This window comes from Trachurus trachurus (assembly GCF_905171665.1).
Source record: "Trachurus trachurus genome assembly, chromosome: 24".
Taxonomy (NCBI): Eukaryota; Metazoa; Chordata; class Actinopteri; order Carangiformes; family Carangidae; genus Trachurus; species Trachurus trachurus.
The window spans coordinates 18,476,737-18,492,849 of NC_139910.1; the positions used below are offsets into that span (position 1 = coordinate 18,476,737).

The 16,113-nt window shown below is 41.2% G+C and overlaps 1 protein-coding gene across 3 annotated transcripts in view; it reads right to left on the reverse strand.

The window, feature by feature from the left end:
- Window positions 1-6,525: 6,525 nt before the first annotated feature.
- The window catches only part of cdk19 (cyclin dependent kinase 19), a 48,259-nt gene continuing 38,671 nt past the window's right edge, over window positions 6,526-16,113 (reverse strand). The window contains exons 5-13 of one of the 3 annotated variants that reach the window (XM_084001039.1): window positions 15,361-15,418; window positions 14,251-14,382; window positions 13,241-13,384; window positions 11,551-11,620; window positions 11,385-11,457; window positions 10,259-10,356; window positions 10,014-10,092; window positions 9,420-9,665; window positions 6,526-6,810 (exon numbers count right to left, since the gene is read on the reverse strand). In XM_084001039.1, the coding sequence (XP_083857165.1) occupies window positions 6,685-6,810; window positions 9,420-9,665; window positions 10,014-10,092; window positions 10,259-10,356; window positions 11,385-11,457; window positions 11,551-11,620; window positions 13,241-13,384; window positions 14,251-14,382; window positions 15,361-15,418 (1,026 nt within the window). In that variant the 3' untranslated portion in view covers window positions 6,526-6,684. Of the gene's footprint in view, window positions 6,811-9,419; window positions 9,721-10,013; window positions 10,093-10,258; window positions 10,357-11,384; window positions 11,458-11,550; window positions 11,621-13,240; window positions 13,385-14,250; window positions 14,383-15,360; window positions 15,419-16,113 lie in introns of those variants that run through there. The other 2 variants (XM_084001040.1, XM_084001041.1) reach the window with 2 other exon arrangements.

Sequence of the window (16,113 nt, forward strand, 5' to 3'; positions counted from 1 at the left end):
TCAGATGGTGTGACACAAAGACATGAAATAGTACACACTCACACACACACACACAAAGGAATAAATACTCAAATGGGATAAATCCTGAAATAAATAAATAAAGTAATAAATACAGAAATATACATGTCCTTCACTTGTCAGTCACTTGAGATAAAAGCTTAGTGAATGTAAATGTAGAATTACTGTATATCGATGATGATGATGATGAGTGAATTAATAAATTAATAAGGAGCTGTATGAATAACCAAATAATTAATAAATACATGTATTTTCATTTTTAAAAGTGATTTATTTATTTATTTCAGGGGACATTTACTTTATAATTCCATCTGAATATATTTATATTATATAACAAATGGAATAAATATGAGCTGGGAAATTTGCATTAGCAGAAATAAATATGTTTGGAATTATAGAATAGAAGTGCCCTGAAATAAACATAAAAATGTCATTTTAAGAATGTATTTACTTATTCATTTACAAAGCTCTTTATTATTTTAATTACTCACATATGTTAATATTTACAAACATATATATTTCTATCTTTTTTAACCTAATTTATTTATTTCAGGACTTATTTGATGGCTGTAGGCTATTTATTTATTTATTCATGTACATATTTATTTATTTATTGAACACTGATTCAGATGGCATTCCATACACATTATGTGAATGATAATATGCTACAAGTACTGTGGGGGGAAAAAAGGCGAAACACACACGCGCGCACACACATTGAAAGACTGAGAGAATAAAAACAACATGTTCCTATGACATCTTCAAAGGATGCACAAATAAAAAAAAGGCACCATCCACACACAAATATGATCATTCATGTAAAAAAGAGACACTGTGGAAAATCTGCGCAACAAGCCGGTGAGTGAGCGATCAGCATCACCTTCATTCCACTGTACATTAAGGTGGCGTTAACATTCAGTAACTAGACATGCTTCCACGTGAGCATATAGAGATGAAACAAGAGTGAAGTCTGGTTTTATCTGACAGAGGTCCCTTTCTATAGCTACTATAGTTAAGGCAGAGGAAAGTTCAGAACATGAGTATTATACATAGATGTATGGAAATAATAAATATGATTGTATACTATCCATATATATGTATTTATCTACAATAGTTTATTTAGAGTATCTTTTAAAATGCTGTGAAAAAAGGACATAAGAGAGTGCTGTCCTGGACTACTGTACTCAATATTACACAGGGAATGAATACACATAATCCATCTAAATATAGTAAAACTTGTCAACTGCAAAACCTAAGCACAGGTGAAAGCTTTAGACTGGCTTTTTTTGTTTGTTTTGTTTTTTTACTTTTATTTTTTTTGCATAGGAGTTGTCTGACAGTAATTTGTCCAACGGAGCCTCATGCTCAATATTTGTGACACCTCGCTTGTGTGGAGAGAGAAATCTACAACTAAACGTATCCTTGCTGCTGCTCAGTTTGATTTAAGATACACACACTGAAGGGAGGAGAAAACCTTTGAATAGCTGCTGGTTTTCATTCCCTATCACATCTGCGTCCCCCCCGTGGATCTGTCTGCCAGGCTGTCAGAAAACTAATGGATCGACTGAAGCAGACGCTGTGAAGAGCTCATGTCCAAAAACTCTGACATGCCCACTGCTCCTTCTTAAAGCTGCACTAAGTAACAATTTATAGATTAACAATTGATCTCATGACTGTGTGTAGCCTTACACACACACAAAAAAAAACCACACATGAATTTCACATTTGACCATGTGACCGCATGTACATGGTGAAACTCTGCAGTGTTTGTAGCATGTTATATCAGTGTTTCTCAACCTTGGGTTTGGGACCCCATGTGGACCCCCGCACACACTCTGAGGGGGGTGAATTTTTTAAAAACTCTACCGTTTTACTGTTATTAGGTTTAAAGTTCTGGCCAATTAGGGAGCAGAACCGTTGAGTGACAGGTCCGGCGACCGCTGCTACGAGGCCAGTGGGCGGGCTCTCGGCCGGCTAACGGCCGCACCGCTCCAAATATGGCAAGTAGAATCCAACATGGCGCGGCTCAAATCCCCATAGTAGCGGCACAAAACAGACTCCTCCAAACCAATGGGTGACGTCACGGACGCTACGTCCATTCTTTTTACAGTCTATGGTTATATCATGTTACATGTTTTCCACATAGTAGCACATGTTGCACCATAAGAAAACATTATGAAATTTGTGTGGATCTTCTGTAAGTGTAATGGCCTTTAGTGGAGAACCCACAGGGTTGTCTCCAGCCTCTGCTCTTCCCTCCAATCTATCAGCCACATTAGCCTTTTTAAGCTCACTGTGATTTTCAAGCCTGCAGTGGTTTTCAGTGAAGAAACCCTAACATACCTACTGTACTGTAAGCTAGCTGCCTACAGGCAAAGCTACCAGCGAGCTAGTAAACATGACAAAATATCTAACAGCTAAAGAAGCAGGACTTTGTTGAGACCAAAATGAGATAAAAAGGAGACTGAACATTAGCCATACCAGCTTTAGCTGAGGTTAACCTTAAGTGAAATAATCCTAACCTTTGTTTAAATGCACTGTAGAGATTCAAAATTGAAAAAAAAAGACATTAGAGCTGTGTTTTGGATGTTATGGACATGGAAGAAGATTATGAGCTCAGATGTTGAGTACCTGCCAATGCTAACAGCAGCAGTAGCAGATACTCACTGCAACTTAAGAAAACACAAACTGACGAAGCAAATGAGCTGCAAATATTCACAACACGATGGCAGTGTTTCCAGGGAACAGTAAAAGAGCACTGAACAAGTGTGTGTTTTCTTAAGGTACAGTGTTTTGAGCTCTCAGGGCCACCATACATTCATCTTAATATTATAGGGGGTAAATCCAAGAACCAGAGAGACAAACGCTCACTAAGAGGTCGGGGTGGACTTTGTGTTTTCAGCTTGTTCATTGGCCCAAGGTGGCCAACAGGAGTCAATTGATGCAGCTTTAGAGTAAAATATACAACAGCTGGTTAGCAGATCTTTAAAATGGTGAACTGTTTTTTTTTTTAGAATATAATATTTTGGACCGAAACACTTCAGAATTTCAAGATCAGAGTCAGGGATGGACATGAATCCTACAAAAGTTCATCTGCACTTGTTGTAAATCTTTGCTTTATAAGGTAAGGTAGAAAAACCCGCTAGCTTTTCATTTTGCAGAACTGACACAGTTTGGATGGAAGTGACCCTGACCCGAAACATCATAATAATATCGTAAATAAATAAATCTACCAGGCTGGTGCAGAGAAAGACACGGGGTGGAACAGCAGAGGAGTCACTGAAGATCATTTTTCATGATTAGTATCAATGCATGAAACAAAAAGCCTTCATGAGACAATTTTAGTGTTGAGATGTAACTCTTGTCCCACTGGGAAGCTGCTTCAGCATCGGTCAAAAGTGACTGGGATGCTGGACACAACAATCAGATACGTTTTTATAGTAAAACAGGACGTGTTGCATTTTCTGATAAAACTGCTTTGACTCTGGCAACATCATATTTTACTTGTATGAATACAGTTTTACAGAGAGCAGAGGTCTGCTTCTCTTTCAGCCACAAGGTGTCAGTATTTCCTAGCAGGCCACATACCCCCCCCACCCTCCCCACTCTGTCCCACACCCACACATCCAGTGTCTGGACAAACACAAATTAAGGTTAAGAGTCACTGGGTGCGTTTTTTAATACATCCCATATGATGGCTGCTCATTAAACCAACCAGGACCAGTGAGGATGGAGGAGAATTTGTGGAAATGAAAAGCGGAAGAGATACAAACCAGCCTGTGATGGTGTTACATGTACACATGAGAACACTGGGTTATTATAAGTGGTGTTTTAAAGTCTTAATAATAGCATGGTTATTGTTGCAGCAACTGTTTTCAGTCCTAACAAAGCTGTGAGTCTTAATCTGAAAGATCAAACTTGATTCTAGGAAAGAATTAAATAGAATTTACAGTAAGGAGGAACAAGTCCAGATTTACAATGTGAGACTGTTGTACTGCGTACTACGGCGTCCTTATGGCTGACTGGTTAGAGTGCGTACCGTATTGGCAAAATGAGCAAATCCCTGGTTTGACTTCCAGCCATCTGGACACTTTAATGCAGGTCTCTCTCTCTCTCTCCTGTCTCTGTCCACCACAGAAAAAAATAAAAGCGTTCTCTGTGTTTTGTGTGCTGAAGAGAATCTGAAGCGTGACACAGGAATACAATCACATTCATCCATAAGGGAAGAGAAATTAACTCATGTTTGTTTGTTTTTGTGCTAAATTAGCCATTTTATATTTCTTTGGCAGGACCAGTAACTTCCTGGAGTCGATGCTGGTTGCCCGGCAACTGGTCCAAGCGAAGAGAAACTTGGAAGCGATACGATGTGTGAACCAGCGAGGTGTGGAGGCAGTGTGAGGTGATCTTGTCACCTCCAGAGGAGAGGAGAACAGCAAACAGCACCGGGGCTGTTTCAAGGTTTTCTGTTTAACTGCCTCATTTATTCAATGAACATTCAGCTGCTCAGGCTTCATATGAAAGTCATAAAAAAGACAAGGCTCGCAGTGTGACATCTAGAGACGATCTCAGCCACCACAGCTCAGCGGTGTAAGACAGGAGATACAGTGGCTGATGAGATGTGGGAGGATGTTGTCAGGTCCTGGTGTAACACATAGAGGGAAGTGCAAACTCTGTTAATTAGTTTAAGGATGGAGCATATGGGTTACTGGACCCCCTGTAAAACGGTGAGACTTAAATTACAGGATAAAAATCTATGTGCATGTGCTGTATGAGGGTCGGATGACTGGGAACTTGTGGGGAAATATACCAGAGAGTGGCTGCACAGTTGGACCGTGGAAAACGGAAAATATCTTCCTGTTCAATGGGAGGTCTGGAGAAATGACCAAACAATGAACAATTATTCATAAAGTGAGCAGTATTTTGGAAAACATGGGGTGTCTATATATTCAGTAGGTAACCAGGTGACACCAGTGCTGACCCTGTGGATATACACATTTATATATTTTCATTAATATAAAACATCTGTGTCTTTCTTTCTTTGTCTTTGGTGTTCTACGTTTGATTGTTTTCTTATTATTATTATTACACTTGACTTTTCTGTTGTTTTTGTCACGGTACCTTTTTTTTTAGTTTGAAGAAAAAAAAGTTAAAAAAAATAAATAAAAGATACCTGTGTAAGGCCAGGGGACGTTTTCTGTTTACATCACTTCCGGTATGTATTAAAAAACGCACCCGTTGTCTTTGAATGTGTCCTGGTCTTGTGTTGGACAGGGAGGAGGAGGAGGACCAAACTCACCCTACACTTGTTCCAGCTCTTTGCAGATTGGTTCAGCGGTCAGTGCAGTTCTAGTAAGTAAAATGATAAACAACACACACACACACACACACACACACACACACAGAGGCACGCACACATGCATACACACACACACACACACATGCACACAGGGCATCAATGATAACAATAAAATCTTTAAAAAAAAACAATCTGACATCAGGCAGTAACAGTCTCAAGGAGCATATACTGGGGCGAGGGGGGGGGGGGGGGCTGTACTGTTAGCTGCCCTTTATGTGCACAGTCATGTTCAGAAACCTTGAAAGTCTTGAGGGTCCACTAGAAGATGGGTGTCAGAGCAAAGTGTCCATCAACAGCTTCCGTAGAAGAAAACGCTGGAGCTGCCAGTCACGAACGAGAGGCGTCCGACCTCCTGAAGACGCCGCGCAGGTCGGAGTTAAGTGAAGCTCGGCCGTCAAATGATTCTTACCTCGTCCTCTGAGCTGTAAAAAGACAACTACTTCTCTTACTTTCCAAATCCAAATGTAGATAAAGAGAGGTCTAAATACAGAAACCCTACTATAAGAAGAAGATTAAGTTAAGTTGCGCATTTAATATTTCCCTGCAATTGCATCAGCATCAGAGCTGATTGTTTTTTCTATGTAGAAACATTAACTCTGGATCTGTTTTCCTTCTTGGGTTAACTCAAACCTCTCTTTGATTATCCAAGGTAATAATACACTAGAGATGACAGTAAAGGCCTTTCCCTCCGCTGTTTCATCTGATAGTTTCCATATGTAACAATATTTACAATGACATCAACTATCAAGGTAAACTTGAAAACTCTAGCAAACAAGCGCGAAAAAAACAAAAAACAAAACAAAAATCAAATTAAAAAAAGTGCTATAATATAATGTACATATATGAACACAGCTGCGATTCTTCCTCGTGGAGGAACGTTGTGTTTGTAAGTGCCATGGTTCTGAGTCTGTGTGTGATGCCTTCACATCTATCTTACATTATATGTTCAGTTCGGTTCACCAGCCTGATAAGTCACGACTTTGTTAGGATTTTTGGTTCCTGTGTTTGTTTTCCCTCCGTGTTACAGCGCCAGCGAAGGCCGTCGGGTGAGAGGACCGAGGTGAGAGAGAGGCTGAGGAGGATGGCGACTTGGAATGATGTAATGCACAGAGGGAGGTCCCAGGGATGTGGGAGCCCAGGGCGTCCGCTCGCATCTGCTGAGGTTGCTGAGGGTTGTTTTGAAGGAGGAGGAGGAGGAGGAGGAAGAAAAAGAGGAGGAGGAGGAGGAAGAGGAAGAGGAAGAGGAGGAGGAGGAGGAAGAGGAAGAGGAGGAGCTGGCTCCTCTGCTGGTTCTGGAGTGACCGGGAGCCTCAGAAACGGTGCGTCTGGTGGGTGTACTGGGAGCTCTGCTGGGATGACGACGTGTATCCCATGGTGCTCTGGGGCTGGGTTGAACCTTGGACGTTGCTTTGGTAACCAAGGCGGGAGCCAGAATGCTGCCGTAGAGACGGGAGGGAGAGAGAGGACGCAGCAGTGAGCGGCAGAGACATCTTAAAGCTCACACAGAGTTGTGCAGAGTGTTAATTGCAGCTGCAATGAACAATATGATTCCCCTATCAATTCATCTACTAGAAGTTATAATCTGTAACTATTCCACATTAAAAAGACATCTCAAAACAACTTGACCTTTCCTCAATATGCTGTGTTCCTACATGTTCCCCAAATTTCTCAAATCAGAGAAATCTGTTATTTTAATATCACGTCCAAATCCACCTCTAGGATCATGTGTCATGTTGTGTTTGACTGACAGAAGCTCAACATCTTCTCTTGTTTTAAGCCAGAAATATTCTGAAGAGTCCACTGAGAGGTGTTGGTCAACCACTCTACGGGTGTTTCTACTGTGGAGATGACAATGTCTTTAGTTATGGTTTTGATAGAGAGACGTGTTAAAGTCAGACAGTAGCATTTAAAAATGAAACAAACACTCTGATCAGCACAAACTGTCCAACCCAAACCATGACAAAACAACTCAGCTGAGACAGGACAAGAATATGTGTCTGTGAGGACCTGAGCTGACCTGGTTACATGTCTCCACTTCACTCTCGTATGTGCAACACAGCATCATTTAGGAGAATGCCTAGAAAATACTGTATGTGTGTGTGTGTGATGGCCTGTGTGACAGTGGGATGAGGGATCAATAAGGGGAAACTAGGACGCCAACAGCTCACCACCCTCCTGGTATGTCAGGCCACTCAATTGGTTTATTTATACATCAGCTACCAGCCACCTCACATGCAGCCCCTGACACTTTATCAAGAACGCCTCTAAACTAATGCAGTCTATCACACTAGTCCCTCCCCCAGGATGCTGCTGATGCTCAGTTTTGTTTTTGTTTTTTTTGCTGAGGGGTGGGGGCTTTTACACCTTTAATTGACAGGATAGTCGGAGAGAAATTAGCCACGTGGAAACTGAGGCAGACATGGTTCAGTTATTTAGCCTCTCTTTACTGAAATAAATGGGACAAAATAGTAGAAACACCAGGACACCTCAGAGTGTCTATAGTCAAACACCTGCCAGTCTGAGCGTAACCATGTGAGTCTCGTTCCTCTACACGACCAGCTCAAAAATCTAATTTAACTTCTCCGCTCATTCACGTTCCATATAAAATCTAAGCGGCTGCAGCCACAACAGAGAGAACAGCAAATCACAGCTGTGAGACCCAGCATGCACCTGCACTTACAGTGGACTTTAGGGCCACTTAAAAGAAAAAATAAGAATGGACTTGGAGAATGGAGTTGTAATGAGGTAAAAAAAAAACAAAAAAACAAACAAAAACAAAACAAAACAAAACATCCTGTTCAGGAATATTACCAGCAGACAAAAAAAGAGTTGAGAGAACAGTCAGTGCAGGTCTGAGCTGCTCCTGGAAGACACAAAAATGCTACAAAACAACTTCATCAATTTGAAAACATTTGCAGTGTTGAACTGTAGAAACCTTACAGGAGGCTTGATGTGTTGACAACACAATTCAAAAGCCGCACAGCAGCCAAACCACAGATTTTACTGCAGGTGTGTTGCATGAGATCTTACTTTCAGATAGGTACCTGATAACCTGCCCATCTGTGCTCGTCTCTTTATGTGATAGACTTGAATGTGCAGATCAATCACTCATGCTCATGTCATCGCACTCTCCGCCACGCAGACATCTCACTCTCCTTAGCTCTGCTGCGATAAGAGCGAAGCCAAAGCAGGAAACAAAGGCTCACAGGCACCTTTTCTATCGGGACCATGTGGAATGCACGGTCCTTATCAGTTGGCCGGCAGGCTGTTGTTATGTGGTGTGTGTGTGTAAGTGTGGGTGTGTGAACACACAAACATGTAGCCTGTTTGTCCATTCTCTGACCTCTCTCATCAGCACAGAGGGATTACTTCTGCATGTATTTGGATTAAAAAATGGACTCAAAAACTCCTAAACACCCATTAATCTGGGTCCCTGTTCATAAGGCTTGTTACGGCTAAAAGTAGCTCCCGACTTTCTGATTTAGGGGACACCTTACTGTAGGACTATTTTTCCAAAGCCACTTAGTGTTAAAAGTAGCAGCTAATTTTGGGAGATGAGCAGGAGACTCCAAACTCACAAAAAACAAATCAGCAGCAGCTTCCTCTGTGGTATCCAAGGTACTGTACAGCAACATGCTCCTGACAACCACTGCTTTGAGCCCTCAGCTGTTACTTTGTCACAGTACTGATCAGTCTGCCTTCCTTCGGAGACATCGTAGATGGACTTCCACTTCTCTGCAGAGTAGCCACACAACTGAATCATCTCCATCTATGGACATTTTGTGTGACTCTCAGACGACCCTGTGACCCTTTCAGCCTCAAGTAAATCCAGTCAAACTGTCTAGTTTCTAGTCTGGTTTCACTGGACTGAGGGTATTTTATGACTTGGAAGAATTTCTGGCGAGGTCTTAGGCCAGATTTATACATGAACTTATTCCAAAGAATTCAAGTTATTAATAAGAAACAGTCAAGGTGGTTTTGAGACATCAGATTTTAGTGGCAATCTGATGATGCAACAGTGCAGCTCACATGGGATCCTACTGACCTGGTACTCTGACTGCAGCACCCCGGTGCCTGAGGAGGCCCCAGAGGGCCCAATTCGAGGTTTCTTGTTGGGCGGCCCCTGGTCCTGACCGTGTTGTAAACCCCCGCCGGCGGTGGCCCCTGTGGCTCCGGCGGTGCCGTTTGTTTGGGCAGAACTCTGCTGAGAGGGCGCCTGCTGGGCCGTCGTCTGCTGCTGGTTCTGGGCCTGAGTCTGGCCTGTCGTCTGCTGGTGCTGTTGAGTCTGGTTCTGCAGATGGAAACACGGGGCGACCAACAGAGGCTCAACGTTAGTGATTAAGAAGCTGTGGAGAGCAGGGGAGGTATGAGCTTAGAAGTGTGGGAGAAAGCATTTTGTTTCAATATTCAGGGCTAAAAATGAATCCAACATGAACATGAGAGTTCATGAGAGTAATTAATAAAACGAACGTGAGGAATTCTCGTATTATTTTACTGTGTATGTTTGTACCAGTTAAAAGGTATCAGTGGGTGGTATCAGGTATTAGCTTTTTTGCAGAAGGAATTTCATGATTTGCACCTTAATTCAAAGTCTTTCTATTCTGAGAGCTGCTGTGTATGAAATGGAAAGACTGTTTACCTTCTCTGTTTTCTCCTCTGGCTCATCTTCATTGAGAAACTCTCGTTTGGGGTAGGGGATCTGACACCCAGCAAACACACTATAGACAAAAACACAGGTCAATGACTGAAACATTACCATGCTGTAAGTGTAAAACTCTGATTCAAATACAGGAAAAACAATCGCCATGCAGTAATCACTTTGGGCCTTTGTTTCCTGAGCTGAATCATGACAAAGGAAAGTCTGTTGCAACAGTTAAGACTCACTCTGTGGTTGGTAATGGGTCCTCCAGGAAGTAAGGGTCCTGCAGTGCCTGCTCTGATGTGATTCTTTTGGTGGGGTCCATTGTGAGGAGTTTCTGGAGCTGAAGACAGAAGAGCACACACACGTAGTGTTACAGGACACAAAGACAAAGGAAATGTTAGGATATGAAAGTGTGCAACTGGATTACAAATCATAGAACAGCTGAGGTTAGAGTGCAGATGTTTAGGTTGGAGGCTGTTCACATCTGTATTACATACAGTATAGAAAGAACAACCAAGAAGCTTCTCATGGTCAAAGTCTCAAGCTGCCAGGGTCACCTACCCAACCTTCAGGTGATGACACTTGACCACTGAGTCTTGTCACATAAATATAATCCTTTAATACTTTCTGTCTGGAGGATCCCAGTACATAAAGGGTTAGTTTCAAAATTCCTTCTAAACTATTATTTATTTTCTCTGAATGTGGGGCTAATAGGTTCATATCAAAGAACTGTGCAACACATTAAGGGCTGCACCTCACTGAACTTACAGATGCAGGAGAACATGATGCATTTAACCCATCAATATAAACAGACTGTGATTGTGGTGGTAACCATGCTATGTGTGAATGAGAGGAACAGTTGTGTTCACAGGGTCGTCTTCCTCTATGCATAACGTCTCAGAATGAATAAAGCTAAAAATAAAAATAATCTATGAATACTCTGTCACTTAAAACACAATAATGCCGAAACGTTATGTTTTACACATCGACAGTGGTTACTTTGGGGTTTAATGATTAGCAGCTCTAAGAGACAAATGAAGAGCAGCTGTTCACATCTGTAACAAGACACCTGTCAAGGTTTGTTGTGGAAAATAAATAAATAAATAAATAAATAAATAAAACAATCCAGTCATCTCAATCTAACTGATCAGTTTTACATAAAAGTATGTCATAAAGACACAACTGTTGCACACTGTTTACCCACTAATCTATGACACATCACTCTCATACTCCAGGGCTGTATGTCATGGTGTGGTGTGACAACATGCAAATACTCAAACAGGACTTTCACCTGCTTCACAGTCATAAATCAACTCTTTTTTGTTTGTGAGTTTGTGTGTACATGCATGAACGAGTACGCACACCTACCAAGAGAAAAACTTTGCTGTCGGGTTTGACTTTATGTTTCTCCATGTATTTGATTAAGCTGCTGTTTGCGTACCTGTCAGTTGACAGAAACAAAGACACACTTTAAAAAAAAAAGGCAATTTCTGTGAGTTTGTGATGATGTCAGATAATCAAAGTGTTTCCTCACGTTGTCCTTCTGAAGTCCTTCTGCAGTGTTGGGTACTCTGGCATCTTCCTGATGTCTTCCCAGTCCTTATCTGAGCAACACGCAAGCACACAACCAGTGGTTCAACAAACACAACAACAACTTCATACAGTGGATTTACAGGCTTCAGAAAGTTTTCAGACTGTCCTCATGAAAATATATTTCTAATATATTTTTGGAAATATATAAAATATCAAGAACTAAAATCTCTCATTTTGTTCTGGCTCTTTGCTACGGCTCCGAACTGTGGTCAGATAACCAATTACATTTGAGATGTGTCTTCAACCTGACTACAGGTTATTGAGTTTATGTGAATGAGCAAGAAAAAGGCAAAATTATCCAATTAAATCAACAACAAAATGTGCAAATGGCAACAGTCACTCCATGTAGCTAACAGTCTTTTAACCAATGTTAACACATAATGTGTAAATAACTGCTCTGAGCTTCCTGCTACACATGAGCATATTTGACTATATTCAGACACTGATCAGACTGTGTGGAACATGGTCGCTGTTTGTGCAGTGATCACACTAGTGTTGAACAAAACCTCTTTTTTTAAAAAAGAACTCTTACTCTTCATTAGAATCGTAGGCAGAAAAATGTAATTTTGATGATTAGATCATAATATGACAAGAATAATGTCACAAAATATGTCACAAGAGTTTTATGTTAGCTTCTGTTTCAGAGATTTCAAAGACTGTAAAGTCACTGAGTCTATTGTTAAACAAACAGCAGCTGTCAGAAGCAGCTCAGGCTGCACTGTATCTCACATGCTGGAAATATTAAATATTATGGGATTTTTTTCTGTCCAAATTTAAATGTTTTACTCTCATAATATTACAACAGCTTGATTCTCTAAATATAACTCTGAAAATTACAACTTGATTCTCAAAATTTCAGATTTCTTCTTCCACAATGTGGTCCTTATCATCAGATACTGTCCAGACATAGACAGAGGTAAGCAGCAGTAAAGATATACTGTACCTACTGAATCTGTCTCACAAGTTTATTTAACGGTACTAGTTGGGTTTTTGATCACTGATGTGGCGATGGCCCAAGAAACACAATAATGCCCCATCAACAGTATGGATTCAGGCCACTGTAAACGTGTCAATAGTGTAGGTTTAAAACATTTAGATATTTGCCTGTAAATATTTTACATGGACACACTGTGTTTACATACAATTGAACACATATACACAATTTGTTTGTTTCTAGGAAACTCTACAGGGCATCTTTAAGTCAACACTCCCAACTGTGAAACCAAGACTAAAATTCACTTGATGTTTATTTACTGTAGGAGCAGTGAGTCACCATCACGTCCCCTTAACACAAGATGAAATCAGGTTGGTGTGAAGACAGAAGTGTGAAGACACAAAAAATATCACTAATATTACTGATGCTATTTGTTTTATTTAAGAGAGACAGATTTTAATGTCACATTTTAATCAGTTAACATACTATAATTATAATTTTATCGTATGATCAATATGCTATCCTGTTTGTTTGTACACCTTTACATCAGCACATTGCGTGCAACTACGTAAACTGGCATTTAGTGCATGCTTTGTATAATAAGCAGTAGAATTTGTTTTCACATTTATCATCTACATGCATCCGTGTCTGCATGTAGATGTGCAGATGTAGTTGTGTAGTTGCATTTTGTTCCGACCTGCAGGGAAACCCATGACACTGAATATCCTGTCCAGCTGGTCGTGGTGGAATGGGTTACTGGTCTTGATGTCTTCCTGGCGACAGTGGAAGATGGGCTCCGACGTTAGCAGCTCCGCAAAGATGCAGCCAATTGCCCAAATATCTGATTGCACATATACACACAAATACACACACACACAAGTTGGTGTAAGTTGGATTTTATATTAAAGCAGTGTCACTATTTTAGTGTTAGACTCAGTTTGGGTCTGATCTCAAACATGTAGTTGTATAACTGAGGCTGAGGATGGTTCAACAATATTTAAGGAGATAGTTGACATTTTTGATTCTCTGGAGGACTCAAAACTGTCTACTCAATACTAAGCTACCAGCATCTTACTTGTCCGTGTTAATTGCTCTTCTATGCCCTTCTGCACTTTCCTTTGGAATCAATAAAGTCTCTCTAAGTCTAAGTCTAATTTTAAGATGTTACATTCAGAAAGAGGCTGCAGTCTAATATTTAACAGAGAGATTTAATTCAAGAATGAAAATAAGATAATTTACCAAAATGGCAAACATTTACCAAAACACAGGACACAATAACAGCAGGACAGTTTGTATATTATCTATCTCCGTCATACCTCACATACCAAAATATAAAGATGGCCTGTGACACAATAGGTGCACAGAGTGTGAACCAGTGTGGCGACATGTTCCAGGAATGATAAATATAGACATGTAGACATGCTTCATACCGATGATAATTATAGGTCATGTGGGACTAGACCTTCTAAACCAGGAATGTGGATTCCTATTCCCAATGAGAGACCTTGGACGGACCCACTGCATGACAGCTAGTCATCATGCAAACTTCATTGTTTCTACTAAATCACCCACCTGTGTCACTCACACAACCATTCAGGTCAAAGTCCTGAGTTAGGGCAGGGAATCACATGTTCATGCATACACGTGCACACACCCACACACCCACACAGGAGGGCCGTCTTTGCACATTTGAACCCCATTACTCACCAATAGCTTTGGTGTAGTGCCTGGCCCCCAGCAGAAGCTCGGGGGCCCTGTACCAGAACGTCACCACCACAGGGTCGAGGTCCGCCAGAGGCTTTAGGGGAGAGTTGAAGAGTCTGGCGAAACCCATGTCAGCTAGAGTCAGCAGAGAGAGAGAGAGAGAAGATACGTGTATGTTAATGAAGAAGCCACCTGGCACATCTGCTTCACACATGCATAGTAAATGATCTTCATCTAGCTCAGTCAAGAAAGCTCAACTTTATTTTAAGAAGGGTTATTGCTTAACAACAGTGCACAGAGTTCACAGAGCATTTCATATAAACTGTGTGTGTGTGTGTGGCACCAGACCGCATCCTCATGTATTCATTTGCTCATTCTGATAGCGTGCGAGAGGCGCTCTGAGAGAGAGGCCATTTGTTTGTTCTCACCTCTAACCTGCAATTATCATTAATCAACTATTTAATCAACTTCACAGACACCTGACGCTTTTATTCCTACTTTTGTTGCAAGTTTCATCTGTAAAATAGGGTCCAAAGTTTCACATACAGCAAATTTCATAAATACGGGCTCTGGATTCTGGCGAGGTGAAATAGTTACAACAGTAAACTTCATAGTTAAATGTGTCATAGTATAGAAATGAGAGTGAGTGTGAGACTCCTCTGACCTGAAATCTTAAAACCCTTTCATTTGAAGGTTCCTTTGTGAGAAGCGATCAGACCAGTTGGACAAGGGAACATGAGTGCATCTAAACTTCATGGCCGGTGGACTTTCACTTTTGCCGGAGCGGCCCCTGAGTAGTAACAGCCACTCCGTCCAGAGAGATACTCGTCAGCGGCAGTTGTAGAGGGTCTAGTTGCGGCTGGTACTATTACTAGGTGCACAGGGTTTATAAATAGACTCCAGTGCCGCAGCGTTACCCTTCAACAGTCCCCTGGCCAGCTGCCTTATGCAACAGTACTGATCCCCGCTCCCTGTCGACCTCCTGCATAGAAGGTTAAGCGCTGCTGCTATCGGACACTCAAACAGGTCAACAGCCTCATTGATCCGTCGTCCTGGCGATAACTGTATCATTTGTCAGTCAAGCGCTGTATGGAGCTGGTCTCTCAGTCTTACCGATTTTGACTCTTCCTCGTTCAGGACCCTCCCCCATCACCAGGATGTTTGCTGGTTTCTGGAAGACACACAGAAATGTTAGATGACACTTTGATTCGGAGGCTCCATTGAGTGTAAACACTTCCTGGTTTTAAAAAAGCGACTCTCCTCTGTGGCGCTGGCTGTCCCTCTGATTATTGAACCACACGACCACATGATCACGTCAGTCAGCCATTTTGCAAGAGTGCACTTGACAGTCCTCTTGGCATCCCGCAGCTCACACACACACACACACCTGGTCGTGTTTGTCTGGTTTTTTGGGTGAGGAGCTTGTGGCGCACAAAAATAGGCACATGGGAGTAAAAGCTGCACTAGCCCACTGACCTACATCAGTGGGAGATGGTAGTGTTGTAAAAAAGACTATAGCCCTGTCTGCTCTTTGCAAAGTGCTAATTATTATTATTATGAAGCCTTTATCTGAATAAGTCGTCTCATCTCACACATACAGATTAGACACAGACACATATGAATTCACAAGGAATAAAATGGACACACAGATAGTGAGCAAACATATACTGTACAATTTCATCATCATCGCCATCGTCGTCATCATAAATAATCCCTAAAGGGAGTTTTTTTCTCTGCTGCTCTTGCAAGGAATTGTTGAGTCTCTAAAATAAATAATATTTATAAGTAAAGAGACTTTTTAATTTAGTTTAGTTTATTTACTGTAGCACAGTTTAGAAATATATAGAAATGTGACAAAAATGACAA